The sequence below is a fragment of the Solanum stenotomum genome, chromosome 12 (genome assembly GCF_019186545.1).
Source record: "Solanum stenotomum isolate F172 chromosome 12, ASM1918654v1, whole genome shotgun sequence".
Lineage (NCBI taxonomy): Eukaryota > Viridiplantae > Streptophyta > Magnoliopsida > Solanales > Solanaceae > Solanum > Solanum stenotomum.
The window spans coordinates 17,438,151-17,464,947 of record NC_064293.1 but is presented as its reverse complement, the minus strand read 5'-3'; the positions used below and the strand labels follow the sequence as shown (position 1 = coordinate 17,464,947).

The 26,797-nt window shown below is 32.1% G+C and overlaps 3 protein-coding genes across 3 annotated transcripts in view; 2 read left to right on the top strand and 1 right to left on the bottom strand.

Annotated features, from left to right (window-relative positions):
* The window catches only part of LOC125847534 (probable polyol transporter 6), a 73,933-nt gene extending 49,436 nt beyond the window's left edge, over window positions 1-24,497 (top strand). The window contains exon 3 of the mRNA XM_049527145.1: window positions 23,344-24,497. Coding sequence (XP_049383102.1) covers window positions 23,344-24,497 — 1,154 coding nt within the window. The remainder of the gene's footprint in view (window positions 1-23,343) is intronic.
* Window positions 12,328-14,052, bottom strand: LOC125847537 (probable polyol transporter 6). Its single transcript, XM_049527147.1, has 2 exons — window positions 13,956-14,052; window positions 12,328-13,790 (listed from the first exon to the last, which is right to left on the bottom strand). Exons 1-2 carry the CDS (start codon window positions 14,050-14,052, stop codon window positions 12,394-12,396), a joined length of 1,494 nt encoding a protein of 497 aa, XP_049383104.1. The 3' UTR covers window positions 12,328-12,393.
* On the top strand, window positions 19,863-21,632 carry LOC125847536 (probable polyol transporter 6). The gene is made up of 2 exons (XM_049527146.1): window positions 19,863-19,959; window positions 20,125-21,632. Exons 1-2 carry the CDS (start codon window positions 19,863-19,865, stop codon window positions 21,519-21,521), a joined length of 1,494 nt encoding a protein of 497 aa, XP_049383103.1. The 3' UTR covers window positions 21,522-21,632.
* Window positions 24,498-26,797: the final 2,300 nt, after the last annotated feature.

Here is a 26,797-nt window from a genome sequence, read left to right as displayed (position 1 = left end):
CCCCCCCTCCCCGCCACCCCCAAAAAAAAAATTTAAGTTCGTTTTTAAAAAATACTTTCAACTTCAAAATTTTATTTTTTCACCCCAACCCTCAACCCCCTCACCCATCCCCTACAATCCCCCACCCCCTAAAAATAATTTAAGTTTGTTTTTAAAAAATATTTTCAATTTCAAAAATTATTTTCTACTCTAGTTAAAATAAAAGATATTTCTCAAAAATATTTTTCATTCATAAATCAAACACTAAAAATCTTTTCTGGAAAATATTTTCTACTCACCAACCAAACATGAGAAAATAAGTTAAAAATCAACTTGTTTTCTAGGAAAACATTTTCCTACATACCAAACACACCCTTCATCCAGTAATCCATATTATATTTTGGATAAATTTGTAAAAAGGTCATATCATATTCCTATTGTACTATTCCTATTATCTAATTTTTCACTTTTTAAAATTGTTTTCTCTCTTTTTAATTCGTTCTTTCTGAAGAGTCAAATGATATAAATTTCGATCAAAATTTAGTTAATATATATCTTCTTACACATATTGATAAATACATGAGTAAAATTATAATTTATAATACTTTTCATATATAAGCTTAGAGAAAGACACTGTTAGTTGACTTAATTTTGGTCATAGGATAATAACTAAGAAAAGAGTTTTAAATACTTATAATTAAATAAAGGAAAAATATTATTTCAATATTTTAATCTTATAATCAAAAGAAATTGTAGTAAATACCTTTTAAGTTTTAACTGTCTAACTGAAGAGGAGCGATTCCATTGTAGTGGGTTCTTATATTTCTTTTTTCCCTTTATATGTTTAGTTTCATTTATTTTTTATTGTTTTATTCTTAATGAAGGAAATTTTTGGAAAACAAATATGTCATATATCTGATGAAAGAAACAAACCTACTACTATTAGAATCACATATACTGTATTTAAAAATGAAAATGTTTTTATATATTTTCATTTTTTGAAGAAGATATAATAATAAAAAGAATACCATTCATCTAACTCTAATTTTAATAACAAAATTATATAAGAAAGATTTCATGAATATTTTAAACTATTTTTTATGCATAGTCATGAAAAGTTTTATCATATTTTTTTCACAAAATTTGTACTTTAGAAATATTTTTTAAATTGATTAATTTACCGCGCGAAGCGCGGATATGTTTTCCAGTTTATATATATAATGAAGGAGAAACAGAAACAAAGTGATGTGACACCTCTCTATGACCTCCATTTGCTTTTATTTGTTTTGTCTTTTTTGGCATTTTTTTTTCTTATTTAAATTAATTATTATATTGTAAAAGTAATTTACTTAATTATTACAAATAATTTTTTTGTTAATGGAGGAACATTTACAACATAAACTCTTCACATGCTAATTTGCAAGAAATAATTATCCATAACTTACACCTCTTCAACTTCTACTCTTAATAAATTTAATTTTCTTTCTTCTAATCATAAAATGATAATATTATAAGTATTTATGTTTTTATTATTTAATTTATTACAAATATTAATTACTCATAATTTACACCTCTTTAATTTTTACATTAATTAATATTTATAACCCCCACAATTTTCATGTCCACCACCTTCAAATTTTAATTTGTAAGTTTATGGTGTCTTATGCTATTTCTCTATTTGTCTATATAAATTAATATTTAATTTGCTGAACATTCACATTCAAGATTATCCTTTCTCATCTTCGTAATATTGGTTTGTGAATGAACTAACATGTAACAAGAAAGTAGTATATGAAAGTAAATAATATTTTATTTTCAAGTCTTTTTTCTCTCGTTCATTTCCTCTATTTTAACTATATAAATGCATATTTAGTTTAATGAAGATTCACATTCAAAATTATTTTTTTCTCTTATTCATTATATTGATATGTGATTTAACTAACATATAACAAAAAGAGAAGTACATGAAGGTAAGAAATGTCTCATTCTCAAGTTTGTCTTTTATTTTTTAAGTACTTTCATGCTTTCTTAATATTTTATTAATCATGTAGTATCATCCTCCAAGCAAATATGATATAAAAAAAATATCATTGTAATAATAAACAATGTGTCGTTAGTATATGGTTGTTTGCTCTAGCAATCAGTTTGCGGTTGATACTAGCATTATAATCATATATTGTAGTTTAATTACAATATTTGTTAAATTTGAAGAGATGATGTTTATTGTTAGTACTATTGAAAAAATACTTTGTAGATTATTATATAATTTATATTTCTTTCTTTCTTGTGATATAATTATTTTTTAATTGGTATAATATTTTATTTATTAATAATTATGTTAATTTTTTAAAATTCAATTTGTAGCATATGAAGAAGAGTTTGACATAGAGAGCAAAATATGATAACGAATTTACTTGCAAAGGAAGATGATAGAAAAATAAAATTGAAGCATAATTAGGGATTACTGTTGCTTGATTTTTTTTCTTACAATGACTTATATCAGTAACTTAGCAACTTTTACTAGAACATTTTTTAACTTTGATTTGTATAAATAACTTAGCTAGATGTATTGACAATACTACGTCTTTTACTATCCTGCTTTATTTCTGTTACGAAACACAAATAATTATTTCATTTCAATCAAATAAATTATAATTATCACGATTTTTATTTTTATTCTGCTCAAAAAAAATAATTAAAAAGTAAAATTTGATTCTATGATATCATTTTTTTGTCAGAGAGCATTCCTTAATAGAGAAAAGATGAATACATTATTCTAGTAGTGTTTCATTGAAGCGGTAAATAAATTAGTATTGTCACGATCCAGACCGTTGTGATTGGCACCCACACTAACCCTTCGGTGGGAGAACCATTACTACTAACCAACTAAATCCAAAACTAAACATTTAAAGATACGAAAACAAGTTTAAATGTAGAAATAAAGTGGAGTTCCCATAAACTCCGAAAGTCTAACAAAATCGTTACTAAAACATTGCAGAAAACACCCTTAGAATCTGGAAGTCAATGTTCCAAAACATCTAAAGTTCAACAAGTCTAAGGAAAATGGGTACAACCCAAACTAAACATACAAGTAAATCTAACTAGAAAGTCTAAGTCCGAAAAGAGTGAACTAAAACATAAAGGACCCATGGCAGTCTGAAAGAACTAGCTCACCCTTGAATCCGATCTTGCTACACGATATATTTGGATTGGGTGTCACAAGCAGACACGTTATATTTGGATAGGGCGCTGCTAGCCGACACGATATATTTGGATTGGGTACCACGATCCGGCACGATGTTATTGGATCGGGTGTCACGTTCCGACACGATATTATTAGATCGGGTGTCACGTTCCGACACGATATTATTGGATCGAGTGTCACGTTCCGGCACACTAACATTAAAGGAAAATATTAAATTTAAATTAATGTACTCCATCTCAAAGAACAAATTTCACAAAAGAGCGAGTCCTCGTGTGTGTTCTTGATATTGTGACTGATTACGTACTTGCTTCAATGTTGTTGTCACTTGTTCATGTTGTTTGTTGCTTGCCACATGCTAAGTGCTATAGTTGATTTCATGTTATTACTTTATGCATATTAGTTTCTATTTTGAGTCGGCCGATGATATCTACTTGATACATATTACCCTGTACAGATCCCTACTAGTAATTTTCCTTGGTGTTCTTTTTGTGGAGTGCATCGAGTGAACCAACAACTTCAACTTTCCCTCTATTCTAGCTAGTCTCCAGCACATCAGATTTCAGGGTGAGCTATTCATCTAGCTCGTGTTGAATTCTCTGGGTCATGGCATGATGCCCATAGATTTCGGACATAGACTATTCTATTTATTTATTTATTTTGGTGTCTTTAATACTCTTAGACTTGGTATTTTGAGAGTAGATGTCCTTGATGTGATGACTTAGAGGTTTTGGAAATAATATGTAATAGACCTTAGAGGTTTCTTTTATTGGTTATTTTAATAAGGTTTGACCTGCCGCATTATGGTGGTAATTCGTAAGTTAGATAACTAATATAAATTGGGGTTTGAATTCCTTGATTCGCCTACCTAAGAGGTTAAGTGTGAGTTCCACTCATGACTTGTTTTGGGTCATAAAAAATACACAATATTAAGTTTCTAAAACATTATGTTTGAAAAGTATCAGAGTATTGACTCTTAAACCATATAGGTTGAGTCTTGCATAGCTTTCTTATACTATTACTGTAACATCTTGCAATTCGAAATAACTAGAAAGAAGATAATTATTTGGAAATAGTCATTTTTGGAAAGAATGAAAATCTGGAAAAAAATTGTTTAAGTTAGGAAAAGTTGAGTTTCGGTCAACTTCAAACGTCCATAATTCCTAGCTCAGGATGAGTTAGGCATACTTCCAGATATGGTTGGAAAGCTCTTGGAATGATCTTTCCAACTCCGCTAAGTTTGTGCGATTCTGAGTTTGTATGAGTAAGTTATCCCTTTTGGAAGTTGGGCTATTGGATTAAGGAAAGTCTAATCCGGATTTTTGGAAGGGTAATTTAGTCCTTTCCTTACCTAATTATTCTAATTATTTTTTAGGAGTTTGATTGGGGTAAAGTCAGATTAGTCAGTTTTGGAAAAGTGAATTTCACGCTAGGGCTTAGAGAAGAGGAGAAAGGAGAAGAACGTTCAAGATTCGTCGATTTCGTCAAGGATAGCTTGTGGATTTCATCAGGGGTGATCCCTAAAAGGTATGTGAGATGCTTGTGGATTTCATCAGGGGTGATCCCTAAAAGGTATGTGAGATCACATAGCGTTGGGTTAGTCCACCCACGCGCCAACCATGATTAAATTCAGCGAATTTAAGTCTTTGAAAGTTTAGAAATTGAGTTCTTGATGAACATTGTTGAAAGTTTCGTTTGAATTTCTTGTGGGTTGTGTTGTTGGAGTGTCTTGAGATTTGATTCATGTTTCCGGGTGTAATTTCGATTTGAATCTATCATATATTGAGGGTATAAATGATTCTAATAGTTTGGGGAAGGAACTATTGAAGTTTAGAGGGTTTAGAGATGAAAAATGGAGAAGAAAAGTCGTCAAACACCTGGAGATAGGGGTGGGGCGTCGCGCCATCCAGCGCCCCCAAAAAGAGTCTCAGAATGTTCACCCTTGGGGCACCGCACCAGCCAGCACGCCCCAGACTGGTCTCTGAATATTGAGGGCTGGCGCCCCGCGCCTCTCAGAGCGCCAGGGACACCAGTTCTCCCCATTCGCTCCCTACCTTTCCATACTTGTTCCTTAGCAATGTACCTATGTTTCTTAGTTGATTTCAATACTCTAAGGTACATCTAAACATCATGAAATCATCCATAGACATGATATTATGAACCTTGAATCGATAATCCAATTCAAGGAAAGTTAGGATCAAAGTCAACAAGTGAAGAGTCAAGTCTAAAAGTTAAGAAGTAAGTCAAGAGAAGTTCATAAAGTTTTTCCAAAGTCTTTCACAAACATTTTTAAATTTGTTCAAGACTTAAGTTTCAAGTTAAGCAAAGAGTAAAAATTTGAGTTCATTTCTCAAAGCTCTATAAGGGAACTAAGTATTCCCAAGAGTTTAAAAATGTTTTCACATTTGATTAAGAAAGGGAACACCGATTCCAAAAGAGCTTTTAAGCTAAGTTTTGAGTAATTATCTCAAGCCAAAGAATAAGTTTTTTTTTTTTAAAACATATGAGCTAAGTATATTTTGGGAGTAGTATTGAGCGCTGATATGGGGATGCGAATTCATATTAACTCAAGTCTCCCTAAACCATGTAGACATCATGGGTAGTAAATGATCATACTTTTTAGATGAATCATTAAGATGTGTTTAGCATAGACTAGTGGATCCACTAAGTTAACTGTTCTATATGATGGCAAAGTATATGACAGTTCTGGCAGTGTGGGCAAGACGATTGTAACACCCCGTATCCGAAAATAGACCAGATTGCAGATTTTTGGTGTTGCAGGTGGCACTCACGGCACCATCCACAGACCGTAGGAGGACCCACGATCCGTCCTACAGGTCCGTGGTTCGTGTCAGCAAACTCCCCAAGAACTCAGCCAGAAATTCGGCCAAGTGTCGACCCACGGCCGGACCTACGGTCCATAGGTCAGGTCACAGACCGTGGTTCGATGCCCCTAAAGCCCAGCTTTAGTCCCGATTGACGGTTGACCAGCACAGACCGTCATTCGATGCACGGTCCGTAGGTCTGACCGTAGGTGAGGGTAGCAGCCAGTTAGATAAAAATTATGATTGGGTCAACTTCAGATGGTCATAACTCTTAGCAAAAAAGAAATTATGTGTCCCATGACCTAAGATATGATAGATAATTGAATCCTCTTTCCAACGCCACTGAGTTTGCTAAAATTCGACCTCCGAGTAAAACGTTATGCTCATTTTAGTGAAGCCCTATCGGGCATACTCGACCGACGACTCCAATAAACGGACCGTCGATTGACCTACGGCCCGTCAGTCCCGTCCGTCAGTCACTCCGACAGCAATTAAGTCAGGGGTCTTTTGGTCTTTTCCTATTTCGTTAGACCCTTAAGATACGTCGTTTAGACCTTAAATCAGGAGGTTTTAGTCAGTTTAGGCCTAGAAACATAACTAGAACGTACCTAAGTCAAATCATTAATCAAAACTTAGAAAATTAGAAGCAAGAGAGGAGAAAAAGGTCAAGAACCCTAGTTCAAGAACGCAACAAGGTTCCATCAGTTTAAGCCCCGTAATCGAAAGATTTCTCCGTGGAATTTGTCACCAGGTATGTGAGATTTTATTAATGGGTTCCTTTCGCCCATTAGATCCCTAGAATTTAGTCAGATTTTTGATTCCATGATTATGAACAGACTTAGGGTTTCTAGAATTTCAACAGATCATCAGGAATTAGTTATTTAAATGTTCCAAATCAGATTATCATGTTATTTCTCAGTTTATTGCATGAATTTCAGAACCCTAGCTATGTATTTCTTTAGTTCTTGAATTACACATGCTAGGTCAGATATCTCAGTTATTCAGTTATACATGCCTCAGTTATTAATGCATTATTATTAGATTAATTGTTGCATTCTCAGTTTGCATGTTCAGTTTTGAGCTATCTAGTATTTTACAGAAATTCAGTCATAACCAGTTAACCACTTAATTAATTGGGAGTAGCATAATACCGAGTTGGACTAGGGTTCAGCGTACCCATATAGTCCCAGAACTACGAGCCACGTAGGTGTAAGTCCCCTCTGTGGGCAACATCAGTTTAGTGATCACGTCAGCATGCCTCTATACCTCTGACAGAGTATATTGGGTCCTTTCAATGGGGCGTATACATCAGACTCCACATTTAGCTCATGTGGTTTTATTGTCGGTTATTAGTAGCTCTCATAGTGCAGTCAGATTCTATTGCATTGACCATATTTACAGTTCATTCAGTATTCAGTCAGCTTATTATAAATTGGTCATTGCATTCAGTTAGCTTAGTATTCAGTATCTATATCATGTTCAGATTATTTCATTGCTTTATTGCTTTGTTCAGTTATATGTTCTTTCAACTTTACTCTATCTTGCATGCTCAGTACCTTTCAAGTACTGACATATACGTGCGCTACATCTTCTTGTGATGTAGGTTCGGGTTCTCAGCATCCAGATCACGCTTAGATCGATTCCCGATCTTCAGTTCAGCAACATCAGTGGTGAGTCCTCATTATTCGAGGACTAGTGACATGTTTATCTTTATTGCTTTTAGTTTTTAGTTTAAGTTTTGCTAGACCTAGTTGGGGCATGTCCCAATATTTCTAGTCAGTTTAGAGGCTTATTTCAGACATAGATAGATTCAGCTTAGTATTGAGTTAATATCTTCCTTGTATTAAACTCATCAATTTTCATTTATCTCAGTTATAGTATATGGGTATTCCCATCTTTTCATCTTATTTATGATTTAGCTTCTGCATAGTTTCTATTATTTAGATTATATTTAGTATGCTCATGATCATGCCAGCAGGGTTAGCTTGGGATCACTTGTGGTCCTAGGTCCCGTGTTCGCGTCTCGGGGGTAACTCGGGGCGTGACAACGATGTATCACCACTTAGGCTCATAGTGGTGATTGTCGGTTAGAAAATCTCCCATATAAACTATATTACTTTGTTATATGAGTAAAATTGAGTTTGTTACTGCATTTTCTTTAACGAACTAAGTTGCTTTTACTGTTTTATAAAGCTTTTCTTATATTGCATGTGTCTTATTGCTTTATCATGAGTTGAGTTATTCATGAGTTGAGAAGAGCCAAGGTAAGTGTTCCTTTCAGATTCTTTCAAGTTTAAGTTGTGTTTAGCATTCCAACTCGCATACTCGTACATTCAATGTACTGATGCCAATTGGCCTGTATCTTATTATGATGCAGACGCAGTTAACCAAGATTAGCATCCAGCGCCGCGTTGATCCAGTTTGAGCACTCAGAGTCTTGTGGTGAGCCTCCTTGCTTCCGGAGGGCCCCTTTTATTGATTTCAGTTTTATTATTAGCTCATTAGGATGTCGTGGGCCTGTCCCGACATCCATCTCAATCGCTTAGAGGCTTCACAGATAGACAGTCTATTAGTTAAATTCATTTGGCACTACTTTATTATTGGCTTATGTTTTTGAGACTTCCTGAAATGTAACGACCTATGAGAGAAGGGTTTTTAGAAAAGAAAGTGTACCAATCCGGCAAACAAAGAAAAACAACGGCTCCTACATAAATAGAATGAGGTTGCCATTTTGGCTAAGTTTGAATGTTTATTTAAAGACATTCTAAGTTATTTAACAAGTTCTTTGTTAGTCTATGTCTTGTGTTTAAGTCTTCCGCTGAGTAAGTAAGTCAGGCCAAGGGTTCACTTGGGGCTAACAATGGTTCTCGAGTGTCAATCCCGCCCAAGGTGTAAGTTCGGGAAGTGACAATTACTTTTCTATTATTGGTAGTGATGGCTCAAGTTATTTAGTGGCCTAAAGCCAAAAATAAATCGAAGGACTAGCTTTTATTTTTTATTTTTAAAATATACTTATAATAGTTCTATTATTATTAAAAATGGGACCCTCAAATTTAGGGGTCTAAGACGGATGCCTCATTTTTATAGGCATTGAGCCACATGTGACTATCAGAAACAACCTTTCACCTTCACAAGGTCATCTTACTTATGAAATTACATTGAAGTTGTTATTATTAAAATGAAAGAGAAATTTATTTCTAATATTTTGATTTTGTCAGCCCTCCTCCTTTATTCGTGTTGACTCAGACGGAGTTTTTCAAGGATAGCTAACAAAAGTTCAAAGCATAATAATAATTGATCAAGCAATCAACTTCTATTACTTCCTGATTTAATTTCTAATCAACACATGTGTGGTCAAGTGAATATTTTGTTCTCTATAAAGGTCTGTCTTTTCTGAAGGAAACACAGCTTCTACACGATTTTCAATTGAAAAAGGTTAAAAAAACTGAGCAATTGTTCCTCCATTAAAACATAAACGTTTCTGTCTATAAGGTAGAATTATGGCTGAAAATATTGGTCTTTTAAGACAAACGTTTCAGCATTAAACCTTTCCTTTAATAGATAGAATCATTTTATAATCTTTTTGGAAGACCAGTAAATAAAATATACTTCTTCGTAATTTATCACACAATTTTTCATTACCAAATTTTGATTAATTAAATCAGTCATAGTAGGGACCAAAGATTTATTATTTAAGGCTTTCAATTATGATATTAATCCAAAATGAGTAAATTACCATATCACAATAAACTACAAGATATTCCACTAAAATTTTATAATTACACTCCTTGATCCAACTTTGAAATCAATCATTACATCTTATTTAACTCCCCGTATTAGAATTACCGACATCAATCAATTAAATTAAATGCAGGATTTTCACATGACAACTTATAAGCAACCATAAAGGAATGTCTTCTTTCTCATAACTGAGATATGGTTCTATCAACTAATTATTATTTCACGAATGTGATTTGTCATTATCAAATTCATTAGGAATATTTTGACTCATCATAGAATCTCACCTTATAATAGATTAAAATAATAAAACAAACTACACAGATATAATAATTATATCAAGATTAAGAATATAAGATGCAATGGACTAGAGTTATTGTTTATTAAATTCATAACCTAAACTTATATCTCAATTTGATATGTTCAATACATACTAAATGCACTAGCATATAAAATTGAATTTTTACCATTCTCATAATCAAGATCGAATTATAATTAATTGTGTGCTGCAATCATCAAGATGTTTGTCCAACTTCATCTTTGATTGTGAACATTTAATTTATAATTTATAAAAACCAAAAAATTTAATCTTCCGCGTATGAGTTAAATAACTTCATGCATAAAATCATCTACTATATAAGTAATGAACACACATATAAACACAATGATCTATTCAAACAAAAACTTTATTATAATAATTAAATAACATAAAATACAAAATCTTTACAAAGAATTAAAACCACTACTATACCTCAACCATATTGTTAATAGTATATCCCAACAAAAAGAGCTTTCATTTCTTCCAAAGACCATCCTTTAGTCTCAGGCAAGAAATAGTAAAAAAAAAATCAAAGCCAACACCGATATCCCAGCACACATGAAGAAAGTAATTAACTGCAATTATATAATTGCGGTAGAAATTAACAATAAAAAGTCATAAAAATTATTGCATTCATCAACCTATCAACTGCAACACCAATTCCGACTCCTAAACCCCTAAACTTAAGAGGGAAAATCTTAGCAGTATATACCAAGTAACAAGACCAAGCCCAAGATTGAAAAACATCACAAAATCATAACTTGTAATTATACATAGGACCAAAGCCCATATAAGTTTCCCACCAGAGTGCTCTACCAAAGTCAAGAAAATCCCAAGTCTAGTTACACAATTATACCACTTAAACTTGTCAACAAAAGCTTTCTCCTACCAACTCTATCACGATTCAAAAATAGATGTGATGGCACTCGTCTTATCTAACCAAGATAATTCAACCTAAAACCTAAACATCACGATAAACTGCAAAACCAAAATAAGAATGAAAGTTTAACAATAATTAATAATGTGGATAACAAAGTCAACTCAATTAAAATCCCCAAAACCTGGTTGTCACGTGCACAAGCTTCTAATATATTAAAATAGATTGAAACAAAACATAAGTCTCAAATGATGTTGTCTCTAAAGTTAAACAAAATCTTAAATAATAGTAAGAAGGTCCGTCGAAATGGCAAATAACTACCTCACAAATCTCCACAGAAAGCTTTAGAAAAGAAGAGAATAGAAAGTATCACGAAGATCTGGGCTCGTAACCTACACAAATGTGGAAGCAAGGGGTGAGTATCAAACAACATGGTACTCAGCAAGCGAAGTATTGCCATTTTTTGCTAGTGTGGAATTGTTTTCTACGGCAATTTATGTGACATTTTTTTATTTTAAAATGAGAGAGAGTAATACACATGATACCACCACATATTACTTAAGATCGTATTTCTCAAACTTATGAGTAGTGACAGTTAAGGTGTGTTTCTTACCCTTTAAATAGTTTATTTGTGAAACTAACTAAATTCAAATAGGTTAGATATGTTTATGACACTTCATTCTATTTTTCAATGCTCATTTTAAAAATGAGATTGATGATTAGTTGTTTGTCGACATGGCTTGGTGATTAATTCCTACTCTTAAAATAATTAAAATGAGATTGATGACTACTCATTTCAATGCTCATTTTATTAAAAGGACACAAGATATGTCGAGATGGTGTTATCGAAGAAATGGAGATATAATTGATGCAGACATGATCTAGTGTTGAAGCTTGATCGTGTGAGTGAAGAAAAACAATGTTGATTATAAACTATAAAGCATTTCATCGAGTATGCGATCATGGCAAGATTTAATGAAGGATATCCCTCTTTAAAGGTGTAAAGTTTGCGTGAGAGAAAATGATCAAAATGGTCACTTAATTTGGTTTCATTTGATCTTAATGTATAAAAATGATGGAAATGGTCCATCTAATATACTTCAACTTCTACTATCAATTTGTATTTCCTTTTCATATTTGATTATATTATGATTTGCTTAAGTCAATCGAGGATCTATCGATTACAACCTCTCTACTTTCACAAGATCACCAAACTTATGAAATTACAGTGAACATGTTGTTATTGCAGTGAAAAAAGATAAGTTTATTTCCACTATTTTGACATACAAATAAAGAGAAGCAAAATTGGAAAACTCTTCCCTTGAAATAAGTTGCACTAAGAAAGAAAAACATATGTAACTACTTTTATACTAGTCAATCCTCCTCCTTTATTCGCGTTGTGCATAGGCACTAGCTAATACCAAAATTTATTGCATAATAATTGATGAAAGTGTCAATGATTTCCAATCTCCACCTCTTTTCTAACATTTTTAGAATCTTTGCTTTTAGTGAAAAGAGCTTCCATTTCTTCCAAAGACTTTCCTTTAGTCTCAGGCAAGAAAAAGTAGAAAAAGATCAAAGCGATGACTGATATCCCAGCAAACATGAAGAAAACACCTGCAATTGTCATTGCTGACATCATTGACAAAAATGTCATAGAAACTGTTGCATTCATCAACCTGTTAACTGCAACACCAATTCCGACTCCTAAACCCCTATACCTAAGAGGAAAAATCTCAGCAGTATATACCCAAGTAACAGGCGCAAGCCCAACATTGAAAAATGCCACATATGAATAAGTTGTAATTATGCTAAGGACCAAAGTCCATACAAGTTTGCCACCAGATTGCTCTGCCAAAGTCAAGAAAGTCCCAAGTCCAGTTAATGCCAAAACCATCCCACTTACACTCGTTAACACTAGCTTTCTCCTACCAACTCTGTCAATCAAGATAGTCGACAACACTATGAATGAGAACTTAGTTAATCCAACACCACATGTCGCAAGAATTTGGTGTTTATGGTCATGTACCCCTGCTTTCGCAAATATTCTGTGACTATATAATATCACAGCTTCAATTCCAGTTGCATGTTCAAAGAAATGAATTCCTATACCAGCAAGTAAAATCCTTTGAAGTGATTTTGTTGGTTTTAGAAGCAATTCTTTCCAAACACCTTCGTCTTGTTTCTTTACTGAATTTGAAATCTTGACAACATCATCATCACAATTTTCATCCATGCCTAAATTTCTTTTAACCTCCCTTAATCGGAATTCAGCTTCTTCAGGAGAATTTGAAACTTTGTGCATTATTTCCTTGCCTTCTCTTAGACGGCCTTTCATTATCAACCATCTAGGAGACTCTGGCATTCTGAGAATGCCAATCGCCAAAAAAACTGAAGGGATTGCAGCAAGTCCTAACATAATTCTCCAACCAATTCTCAGAGGCAATCCAGCAAAAACATAATTAGACAAATAACCAAGCAAAATACCCGTGCTAATTCCAATTTCTGGAAGAGATGACAGAAATCCACGAGTTGATGGAGATGAAACTTCTGCTGAATAAACTGGTGCAATCATAAGTGCAAAACCAACACCAACTCCAGCAATACATCGGCCTAATAATAGAATCGTGTAATTTGGACCGTATCCCATTACAACGGATCCTAAAAAGAAAAGTACCGAAGCTATAACTATAGTGTAACGTCGGCCAACATAATCAGAGGTTCTTCCAGCACTGAGTGACCCAATTAAAGCACATAAATTAAGTATCCCTGCTAGAACTTCTGTTTTCACATCACTGATATGAAATTCTTTTTTCACAAAAATCATTGCTCCACTCATCACTCCGGTATCTGAATTCAAACATAAAATTCTGGTTAGACTATTTATGAAAATGAAATTTCTTGTAATATATACAAATATTTTGAATCCGGCTAATGAAAATTCTAACTCTATCTGACGCAATTATAAATTAATCAACTTGCTTGAAGAAAAAAATATATACATAGAAAACTAACCATAGCCAAAGATGATAGATATCATGGAAGCAACAATGGAACAAGCACAAGCATATTTGTTAATCGTTTTCAAACTTTTTCCTTCACCCCTTTCCATAATTTTGCAATGCAATAATACGTTTGATACAAAAATATTTGATATATAGTAGTAAAGTAAAATACTATTGACACTTTGATTCACTTATGGAACACACTCATTACGACTATCGATAAAACAAAATCAGATCTCTACCCTTTTATGAACTTTATTAATTTTGAGTCTATATATATATAGGGGGGAAAAAATCCTATTCTAAAGGTTTTCAGTTTCTCCTTAATTAATTAGTTATTAGTAGAATATATGTGGATAAGAATTGAAGGTCTTACTACTGATCCATTTGCATAGGAACAAAAGTTTACTCACATTTGATATTTATTATTTAGGATCAATTTTCATTATATTAAAAATAAATATTTGTTTACTGGTATAAAAATTTAAAATGAAAAATGAAAAAATGGGGAAAGTAGTATAAAAATTCAAAATCTCAGTGTCCTGTTATATATAACAAACCAATGAACACAAAGCCGATTTCAAATGGAGCATTGGCTTTAATGCATTCTTTAGAGGTCAAATTTGACTTTAATTAGATTGTTATCAGTATGGGAATAAAATTTGCTCACACTCGATGTTTTTTTAGTAGAATGTTTGATCAAAGGATTTGAAGCTTAAATTCAAAAAAAAATTCAAATTTTACGTCAAAATAAAATTTTAACTTTGAATCAATCTAAAATCATGTCCAAACAAATCGCAGTAGTGTCAAATTTCTACAAATAGTTATAGATATAACTAAGCAATGTATATTTCTAATTGTATTTATTATACCTAAAAATACACAATTCACACTAGCAGAATTAAATTTGGGTTAATCCTAAAAGATGTAGGATTTGGATAAGGTTTTGATTTGGTAGTATTTATTTGGAAAATTAGTAAATATTGTGTCTTTACATCTTGCAAAAGAAATTTATTCCCTCCGTTTTTTTAGTTGTCATGATTTTTATTTTTAGAATCAAACTATAAAAATTCTTACTAACATTTTGAGAATTTAGAACAACAATTTTTTCAAGGTTCCAAGAGTGTTTTTGAATTTTTTTTAATTATATTTCGATTCTAAAATACAGTTTATACTACTACTCAGAAACATCATTTTTTTTTTCTGAAAGATTGACCAAACAACTTAAAATTTCAAAATAAGAACTTTTAAAAACAAAAAGAAAATTGATTTTCCAAAAATTGGTCAAACAAGCTATGCACACCCCTTAAGGAAACATTAAGTAAAAGAATAATTAGAATATATTGCCCCTTATTTATTACTTAATCTTATTTTAATACTATTATTTTCTGTCATTATATTAATCTCTTTCCATTTTTATTAAAACACATAAACATTGAGAAAAATAATAATTATATTTTAATAATTTTAAAAAATTACAAGTTAAGTCAATTATTTTTAGTATAACCATAACAAGTAAAATGAATAGGATGAAATATTCATACTTTTGGCTTAATTTTTCCTAACTTGTTAATCTTTCATTACCTATAAATAAGAATCATCACTCATCTCTATCTAATATCTATCTAAACTAGTAAACAACCTACCTCCTTTTGTGTCATAATATATTAGGAAAATTGTCAACCTATATTATTCACCTTATTTTGCGATTTCAACTTTGAATTAGTCATAAATACAATAGATTTTATTTATAACAAGAAAAAGATAACAATATATTTCTATTATATAGAAAAGCGACAAATGGCAAAAACCAATTTTGTGTTCAGTCCACGGGGTTTTTCTTATGCTTGTATTGGACGAACTAATTGTAACGACCTGATTCCGTCGTTAGGGAAAAGCCAATGGGGAAATAATTGGGGTTAGAATTTTTTTGAGTAGTAACTTGGAAATTCCTAGCCTAGTCTAGATTTGGACGAAATCGGAGTCATGAGAGGTCAAGGAAATCTGGTAACGAATGAGAGATCTAATTATGAATTTGATCACATTAGTAGATAGCTAAGACGTTAAGGAACACGTACGACTTTACGGAATTAAATTCGGGCGAGTAGAACTCCCGAAATTGATCTAAGCGTGAACCTGTAACGTTTGAATGTCATGGGTCGAAGGTGTGTTGTGAAATGGGGGTTCAAAACTCTTTGTCTCCATGCAAGCCGCCAGGGCGGGGCAGCTGTAGCGGGATGGAGGCCGCCATAGCGGGACAGTCGCGACTTAAGTCAGAAATAAACCTCAAAAACGTCATTATTCTGCAAACTTCGTTCTTTAGAGTTAGGAGACGACCCCAGGCGATTTCTTGATAGTTTTCCACAACTTTTGGTGCTAAAGGTAAGGATTTCACTCCTCGAATCTATTTTTCAATCCGTAGAACGTAAATTTATAGGTATTTATCGGTGGGGGAGGGTTTTAGCCTAAAGTTGATGGTTGAAAAAGCCCTAGTTGCACCTTAGGATCATGAGTTATTGAGTTTGTTATAATCCGGGTAAATTAGACCTTAATTATTGATTCTTGTGTGAAATTATGCGTTTGTAGACCAAGAACAAGCGGAAAGAATCCGAAAAGGGAAGAATCAAGTTTCTGAGGAGGATTCAAGCTTGGGTTAGAGGTAGGTGATGGTTTGATTTCATGTTTGTGTGATGCATGTTAGTAATTGCTTCATTGTAATGCATGTATGTATGTGAATGTTGCACTATTGATCACACCTAATGCAAATGAGTATGAATGAACTATTGTAAACCATGAATCAACACTTGATTGTATGATTATGATAATGTACATTGTGATTATGATTGTGGCATCCTGAATGGATCGGGTGTCACGTTCTGACACACTAACTAGGTGTCACATATCGACATACATATTGGAACGGGTGTCACAACCTGACACACTAACTTGAATCGGGTGTCACGATCCGGCACACTAACAGTTTGGGTATGGGTTCCATGAGAGGATCATTGACTTGTCATATATGTGTATTATTGAGAATGTGGAATTGTACATTACTCTTGAAATGATAACTGATATTGTATGTGTTTTGTATATGCGTGTTTACTCTGTTGTGACTACTTATATGCATGTTTCACTAACTGGAATAGCCGTGTGATCCTACCAGTACATTGTGGTTGTGTACTGATTTTGCACTTGCTCCTTCTTTGTTGAGTACATGACATCTTTAGGCGGCTACGAACAGACCTCGTTTAGGAGATCAGTATTTCACTGTCTTGGGATTGTCGACCAATCACAACATATAATTCATCCAAGCCACAACAATTAAGTACATAGAAAGATTCACAATATTACTCAATGGCTATCAATCACTATTAGGGGTGCACACTATTTTGATTAAACCGAAAAACTAAACCAAATCAAACCGAATTCTAATTTGGATTGGTTTTTTGGGTTTTTGGTTTGGTTTTGGATTTATAATTTACTTTGTTTGGTTTTTTGGTTTGGTTTCGGATTTAGAAAAATGACCATAACCTACCTTCACCGAAGAATCGAAGTCAAGTAAGCTAATTCTCAAATGCTTTTCCTTTCCTCAATGCCTTGAACGTTTCCAATCTGAATATAGTCACTTTCGTGGGACGCCGCAGCCCCTAGGTAAGTTCTCGCCCAAACCCTTTTAAGCTCTAATTTATTGTTATACATAAATTTGTTTCAAAGGGTATTAAATAATTTGTGGAATTGACCCATTAACCATCAATTAAATTAATTATATAAAACCTTACCTAATTTAAATAAGAACAACTTTCACATATAGCAAACACAAAATTTATATTTGTATGTTATAACAAAGTTTGCATAATTGCGCTCCATAGTAAACATAAATATGTATATTTCTATACATATACAAAAGAAAGCAGTTGTATAATCTGCTTTGGTATACATATACAAAAAGATCAATTGTATAAAGTGAGAGAGGCGAGTGAACGAACGAGATTTGGGAGAGTGGTGAGCGAGATCTGGGAGAGGGGAGAAAGGGGAACGAAAATATATGTATATATACAATTTTCACGCATTTTATACATTTGCGTTTTTGTATAAAGTGAGAGAGGCGAGTGAGAGAGAGAGAGATCTGGGAGAGTGGCGAGCGAGATCTGGGAGAGGGGAACGAAAATATATGTATATATACAATTTTCTCTCGCTTTATACAAACACAAACACATTTTATACAATTTGCGTTTTTCGTATAAAGTGAGAGAGGCGAGTGAGAGAGCGAGATCTGGGAGAGTGGCGAGCGAGATCTTGGAGAGGGGAATGAAAATATATGTATATATACAATTTTCTCTCGCTTTATACAAACACAAACGCACTTTATACACTTGCGTTTGTATAAAAACGAGGGAGGCAAGGGAGAAGACGAGAGTGGCGAGCGAGATTCACCAGGAGAGAGGTGAAATAGCAACAATTTGCTATGAGGTACAATTAAATCAAACTATAATTATAGCATTTAATTTGAATTAATAGTTTGCTATTATATACAATTTTCCCTTTAAATAATCATAATTAAGCAAATAGTTCAAAATCTCATTTAAAATTTTATAGAAAAAGTCGAAATGGTTTTAGTACTCAAAAAGACCTAACGGGTCATTACAATATTTTTCTAATATTGTCCAATTAATATTGATAAACATCGAATGCGGGTAAACTTTCTTTCCGATGCAAATGCCACATCAGAGTCTCCTAAAACTTTCATTTCTTATCCACATATATTCTACTAGTAACTAATTAATTAGAAAACTGAAAACCCAAATAAATAGGAAGTATAATTAGAATATGATTAATATATATATATATATATATGCTCAAAATTAATAAAGTTCATAAAAGGGTAGAGATTTAGTTTTGTTTTATCTATAGCCATAATGCATGCACTATCATAAATTATGAGTGTGTTCCACGAGTGAATCAAATGTCAATAGTGTTTTACTTTACTACTATATATATATATTGTTCACAAAAACAAAAGATTTTTCCTATCAAACGTATTATTGCATTGAAAAATTATGGAGAAGGGTGATGGACAAAGTTAAAAAAAGATTAAAAAAAAAGATTAAAAAAGATAAATAAATAAATATATATATATATATATATATATATATATATATATATATGAATATTTCATGCTGTTCATTTTACTTGTTATGGACATATGATTACTAAAAATAATTGGTTTAATTATAATACTTGTAATTTTTAAAAATTAAAATAGAATTAACTTTTTCTCAACACTTATCCCTTCTAAATTCTAATATCAACAAGAAGTGTTTTTTCAAATTAATTAGTCAAAAACAAAGTGTTTTTCTTTAATTAATATTTCTCTTATAAAAATACTTTTAATGAATGACGTAAAGCCAATGCTCCATTTGTCATTTCAATATAACGGGACACGTCAGACTTTGAAATTTTATACTACTTCCCCCATTTTTAATTTTTATACAAGTAAAACGAATATTTATTTTTAACATAGTGAAAATTGACACTAAACAGTCTGAGTAAACTTTCTTTCCGATGCAAATGGATCACTGTTCAAATGTCACATCAGGATTTGTAAGAGTTTCAATTCTTATCCACACATATTCTATTAATAATAGCTAATTAAATGAGGAGATAGTCGTTTCAGAAAACTGATAATCCAAATAAATAGGAACTATAATTAGAATATTATTATTATTTTTCTATATATATATATATATATAGACTCAAAATTAATAAAGTTCATAAAAGGGTAGAGATCTGATTTTGTTTTATCGATAGTCGTAATGAGTGTGTTCCATAAGTGAATCAAAGTGTCAATAGTATTTTACTTTACTACTATATATCAAATATTTTTGTATCAAACGTATTATTGCATTGCAAAATTATGGAAAGGGGTGAAGGAAAAAGTTTGAAAACGATTAACAAATATGCTTGTGCTTGTTCCATTGTTGCTTCCATGATATCTATCATCTTTGGCTATGGTTAGTTTTCTATGTATATATTTTTTTCTTCAAGCAAGTTGATTAATTTATAATTGCGTCAGATAGAGTTAGAATTTTCATTAGCCGGATTCAAAATATTTGTATATATTACAAGAAATTTCATTTTCATAAATAGTCTAACCAGAATTTTATGTTTGAATTCAGATACCGGAGTGATGAGTGGAGCAATGATTTTTGTGAAAAAAGAATTTCATATCAGTGATGTGAAAACAGAAGTTCTAGCAGGGATACTTAATTTATGTGCTTTAATTGGGTCACTCAGTGCTGGAAGAACCTCTGATTATGTTGGCCGACGTTACACTATAGTTATAGCTTCGGTACTTTTCTTTTTAGGATCCGTTGTAATGGGATACGGTCCAAATTACACGATTCTATTATTAGGCCGATGTATTGCTGGAGTTGGTGTTGGTTTTGCACTTATGATTGCACCAGTTTATTCAGCAGAAGTTTCATCTCCATCAACTCGTGGATTTCTGTCATCTCTTCCAGAAATTGGAATTAGCACGGGTATTTTGCTTGGTTATTTGTCTAATTATGTTTTTGCTGGATTGCCTCTGAGAATTGGTTGGAGAATTATGTTAGGACTTGCTGCAATCCCTTCAGTTTTTTTGGCGATTGGCATTCTCAGAATGCCAGAGTCTCCTAGATGGTTGATAATGAAAGGCCGTCTAAGAGAAGGCAAGGAAATAATGCACAAAGTTTCAAATTCTCCTGAAGAAGCTGAATTCCGATTAAGGGAGGTTAAAAGAAATTTAGGCATGGACGAAAATTGTGATGACGATGTTGTCAAGATTTCAAATTCAGTAAAGAAACAAGACGAAGGTGTTTGGAAAGAATTGCTTCTAAAACCAACAAAATCACTTCAAAGGATTTTACTTGCTGGTATAGGAATTCATTTCTTTGAACATGCAACTGGAATTGAAGCTGTGATATTATATAGTCACAGAATATTTGCGAAAGCAGGGGTACATGACCATAAACACCAAATTCTTGCGACATGTGGTGTTGGATTAACTAAGTTCTCATTCATAGTGTTGTCGACTATCTTGATTGACAGAGTTGGTAGGAGAAAGCTAGTGTTAACGAGTGTAAGTGGGATGGTTTTGGCATTAACTGGACTTGGGACTTTCTTGACTTTGGCAGAGCAATCTGGTGGCAAACTTGTATGGACTTTGGTCCTTAGCATAATTACAACTTATTCATATGTGGCATTTTTCAATGTTGGGCTTGCGCCTGTTACTTGGGTATATACTGCTGAGATTTTTCCTCTTAGGTATAGGGGTTTAGGAGTCGGAATTGGTGTTGCAGTTAACAGGTTGATGAATGCAACAGTTTCTATGACATTTTTGTCAATGATGTCAGCAATGACAATTGCAGGTGTTTTCTTCATGTTTGCTGGGATATCAGTCATCGCTTTGATCTTTTTCTACTTTTTCTTGCCTGAGACTAAAGGAAAGTCTTTGGAAGAAATGGAAGCTCTTTTCACTAAAAGCAAAGATTCTAAGAATGTTAGAAAAGAGGTGGAGATTGGAAATCATTGACGCCTTCATCAATTATTATGCAATAAATTTTTGTATTAGCTAGCGCCTATGCACAACGCGAATAAAAGAGGAGGGTTGGCTAGTTTAAAAATAGTTACGTATGTTTTTCCTTACTAGCTAGCGTAACTTATTTCAAGGGAAGATTTTTCCAATTTTGCTTCTCTTTATTTATACGTCAAAATAGTTGAAATAAACTTCTCTTTTTTCATTACAATAACAACATGTAATTGTAACCGTCCGCATGACGTTCAATCACTTTCGAACTCAACAAGGCAAACACATCAGAATGACATTGATTATATTTTCAGGAAATCCGCTAAGTAAATTTTGACAGCTATGTTCTTTTCTCTTAGGAAGCATCATATATAATCCCAATAATAATCTTTCAAAAATAAACAAGAGTAGGAAGGTAAGGACCCAACAATCGTACAAACAGCTAGTCCGATCAACATGCCACAACTGCAAGAAGAAATTAAGGAATGGAGTACTCTAATACTTTAATTATTCATCAATCTCATTTTAAAAAAAAGCATAAAAAATAGAGTCAAATGTCATAAACACGCCTAAACTATTCAATTTTAATTGGTTTCACAAATACACTATTTGGAGTGTAAGAAATTTACACATTAATTGTCACTCATAAGTTTGAGAAAAACACCTCAAATAATATGGGTAAGAAACACAGCTCATGAATACTGACTAGACCTTGTTTCAATCGATCTTTAAAGAGTGAAGGTATGTGTTTCAATTTATATTTTCAACTGGGATTGTTACATGTGCTAGTTATCTACTGTCACTTTTTTGCCACGGTGAAATTATTTTTCACATGGCAATTGATGTGACAATTTTTTATTTTAAAAGAGAGAGTGTAATGCAGAAGATACCATCACATATTATTTGAGGTGTTTTTCTCAAACGGAGTGATAGTTTAGGTATGTTTTTAACATTCACAATAATTTAGGGTATAAAATTAAAATAATTGGTTGCAAAATGAATGCCCTTATGAATATGTTTTATAATTCCTCAAGACCTCACTATAAGTACTAATTTGCAAAATGAGCTTCCGTAATTATTTCTAATTTTTAATTAATTGCGTTGCCAAAATTAGTGAAGTTTCATAAAAATGGCAGAGATCTGATTTCTTGATCCGTAGCTGAAATGAATGCACTAAATTAAAAGTTATCACAAATTGTGACTGTGTTCCACGAGTAAATTAAGTGTCATACCATTTTACTTTACTACTTACTCTATATATATTTACACATATATTGTTCATATCATACAATATATTTTCCTATCAAAGCCATTGTTGCATTGAAAAATTATTATGGAGAAGGGTGAAGGACAAAGTTCCGCAAAGATTAACAAATATGCTTGTGCTTGTTCCATTGTTGCTTCCATGATATCTATCATCTTTGGTTATGGTTAGTTTTCTACTTCTAAAATTCTTCTTTTTCCTTAATTTTCCATCATGTAGGCATCTCTGTATTTGAAACTCATTAGTCGCATTGGATCAGATAGAGTCAGGATTTTCATTAGCCGGATTCAAAATATAACCTAATGAGAATTTTATGTCTGAATTCAGATACTGGAGTGATGAGCGGAGCAATGATTTTTGTTAAAAAGGAATTCAATATCAGTGATGCAAAAACAGAGGTTCTAGCAGGGATACTTAATTTATGTGCTTTAGTTGGCTCACTCAGTGCTGGAAGAACCTCTGATTATATTGGTCGACGTTACACTATAGTTATAGCTTCTGTAATTTTCTTATTAGGATCCGTTTTAATGGGATACGGTCCAAGTTATGCGGTTTTATTAGTAGGTCGATGTATTGCTGGAGTTGGTGTTGGTTTTGCACTTATGATTGCACCAGTTTATTCAGCAGAAGTTTCATCTCCATCGACACGTGGATTTCTAACATCTCTTCCAGAAGTTGGAATTAGCATTGGGATCTTACTTGGTTATTTGTCCAATTATATTTTTTCCGGATTGCCTCTGAGACTTGGATGGAGAATTATGTTAGGAATTGCAGCAATTCCTTCACTTTTCTTGGCGATTTGCATTCTCAGAATGCCAGAGTCTCCTAGATGGCTGATCATGAAAGGCCGTCTAGGAGAAGCCAAGGAAATAATGTACAAAGTTTCAAATGACCCTGAAGAAGCTGAACTCCGATTGAGGGAGATTAAAAGAGCTATAGGCATCGATGAAAATTGTGATGATGACAGTGTCAGGATTCCAGATTCAGTAAAGTCACAAGGTGAAGGTATTTGGAAAGAATTACTTCTAAAACCAACAAAGTCACTTAGATGGATTTTAATTGCTGGTGTCGGAATTCATTTCTTTGAACATGCAACTGGAATTGAAGCTGTGATATTATATAGTCACAAAATATTTGCGAAAGCAGGGGTACATGACCATAAGCACCAAATTCTTGCGACATGTGGTGTTGGATTAACTAAGTTCTCATTCATAGTATTGTCGACTATCTTGATTGACAGAGTTGGTAGGAGAAAGCTAGTGTTAACGAGTGTAAGTGGGATGATTGTAGCATTAACTGGACTTGGGACTTTCTTGACTTTGGCAGAGCAATCTGGTGGCAAACTTATATGGACTTTGGTCCTTAGCATAATTACAACTTATTCATATGTGGCATTTTTCAATGTTGGGCTTGCACCAGTTACTTGGGTATATACTGCTGAGATTTTTCCTCTTAGGTATAGGGGTTTAGGAGTCGGAATTGGTGTTGCAGTTAACAGGTTGATGAATGCAACAGTTTCTATGACTTTTTTGTCAATGATGTCAGCAATGACAATTGCAGGTACTTTCTTCATGTTTGCTGGGATATCAATCATCGCTTTGATCTTTTTTTACTATTTCTTGCCTGAGACTAAGGGAAAGTCTTTGGAAGAAATGGAAGCTCTTTTCACTAGAAATAAAGGTTCTAACAGCAAATTTGTGGAGATTGGAAAATATTGATGCTTCATCAATTATTATTATGCTTTTAAACTTTTGTTAGCTATCTTTGGAGGAGGCCCGACTAGTATACAAGTAGTTGTGTTTTTCTTTGCTAGTGTAACTTATGTCAAAATATTGGAAGTAAATTTCTCTTTTCATTATAATATTGACATGTACAAGGTAAACATATTGTTCTGATACTAGAAAAGTAGGGGTGTACATTGTCGGGTTGGTTCGGGTTTTTCAAATATCAAACCAAATCATTTGTGTCGGATTTTTAAATCACCAAACCAAACCAATAAAACTCGGGGTTTTCAACCTCGGTTTTTTTTTGGATTTTTCGGATTTTCGGGTTTTTCCAGTAAAGTATTCATACAAACATATAATTTACTTGTACTTCAAATATTTCTTTAGTCGTACCAAAATACAACTATCTAAGGTGTTTCTTAAGAAAATAACACAAAATATGATATGAGTAATGACACTAAAATATCCAACAAAAAATAAATAAATAATAAAATTGCATAAAACAAATATTGCAAATTAACAAGTCATAATGAAAATGATCATAATTTAAAAGTACTAAATCATGCTAAAATAAGTTTAATAAGTATTAGTTACATGACTAAATATTAAAGGAAATTAAAATTAGATTATGTATTTGAATTGTCTAAACCAATGTAAACCAAAGAACAAATATTCAATATTATTGTCATTCTTAGTGTTGAATTGATTTTCTTTTTGCATTAGTATTAATTTTTGATTTAAGCTTTATTATAATTACCAACATCTGTGGACTATAATCTTTATTGAAACATTCATAATTCTAAGTTTCAAACTTGAAATAATATAGTAAAAGATAAAAACTATGAAAAAATATAAGAAATATTTAAAAATTATATCAAAGTAAATATTTTTATGTATAAAATAAAATTTTAAAATTATATATATAATGTCGGATTGTTTTTTTAGTTAAAACCAAACCAACCCAAATATATTTTCAATACCAAACCAAGTCAAACCAACCACTAGTCAGATTTTTTTTCTCGATTTGCAGTTTGGTTTGATTTTGTACACCCCTATAGAAAAGTAATACAATATAGATATATAAAAAAAAAAAAAACACTATACAAGACTCTTGACCTATATATGGCTTATAAAAGTCAATACTTTTATACTTTTCGAACAGAATGTTTTAGCAACTTAATTAGTACGGTGTATTTCTCTAATATTTTCTAGTTAAATTCTTATATATACTTCTTTCAAAGAAAAACATTTTCTAGTAAAAATCGTCAAATTGACTCAACATGAATGCGGCCAACTAGACCTCCAATGAGGAAAAAAAGAATACTCTCTTCGTTCCAATTACATGCGTTGTTGTTTGAATTTTGTGGGAAACAAAAACTTTCTTTATTATAGTCATTTATATATTTTAAATTATTAATATCTTTTATGTATTTATCAAATATATAAATTTTATTTTAAAATCTAAAGTGTGAATTCATGTCCAAAATTTATATATGACGTATAAATTGAGATAGAAAGAATCATTGTTTAGGAAATATATCTTTTAGTTCTTAGTAGTTACTTCTTTTGTTTCAAAAAAAGAGTGACCTTTTTCTTTTTTGGGTAATATACACTTTAATTATAACTTTGTTTAAGAGCATAAGATGTGTGTTCTAAATTTGACATAATTATAATTTAAAATCATAAAATTGAAAAGTCTTATTTATTTTTTAAAATGTGTCAAGTCAAATTAGACCATTCTTTTTTAAACTGAACTGTTTACACATTTATGATGCATAACTTAAGCAGCAATGTTCTATCTGTGTACACGTAGGTGATGTAGATGTAGGATAGTCACTACTAAAAAATGAATATTTTTCCATTCAAAAATGTTATTTTCACAAATATTCTAACTGAATCATCGAGAAAAGAAAAAATAGTAGTGTATTCATATGAAAAAATTAATTTTTTAAAAAATATTTTCATGAAAATCTATTTTTTCAACATGCATTTTTTACTGAGTTGGTTTGATAAAAAAAAAAAAAAAAAAGAGGGAGAGAAATTGAAGAGGAAACTATATTATTCCACCTATTTTTATAACCGGTTTTTTTCTTTTAGGTTGTTTACCTTTTTGTTAAGCATCATTAATTCTCTATGCATAATTCCTTGACTTTTAGCATTACAATAGAGTAATAATATAATTTGTAAGTACTATGTTTGAATGGTAACATCATTACCTACATTTAGATACTTTTTTAAGTATATATAACCAACTTTTAATTTTCCTCCTCACATGCATAATTACATATATGTGG

What these genes read in the sequence shown, in the direction of transcription:
- LOC125847537 (XM_049527147.1), bottom strand. Translation starts at nt 14,052, where the DNA reads ATGGAAAGGGGTGAAGGAAAAAGTTTGAAAACGATTAACAAATATGCT. An exon ending in ATCTATCATCTTTGGCTATG is followed by an intron (nt 13,791 to 13,955) that starts GTTAGTTTTCTA and finishes GTTTGAATTCAG; the next exon opens with ATACCGGAGTGATGAGTGGA.
- LOC125847536 (XM_049527146.1), top strand. Translation starts at nt 19,863, where the DNA reads ATGGAAAGGGGTGAAGGAAAAAGTTTGAAAACGATTAACAAATATGCT. An exon ending in ATCTATCATCTTTGGCTATG is followed by an intron (nt 19,960 to 20,124) that starts GTTAGTTTTCTA and finishes GTTTGAATTCAG; the next exon opens with ATACCGGAGTGATGAGTGGA.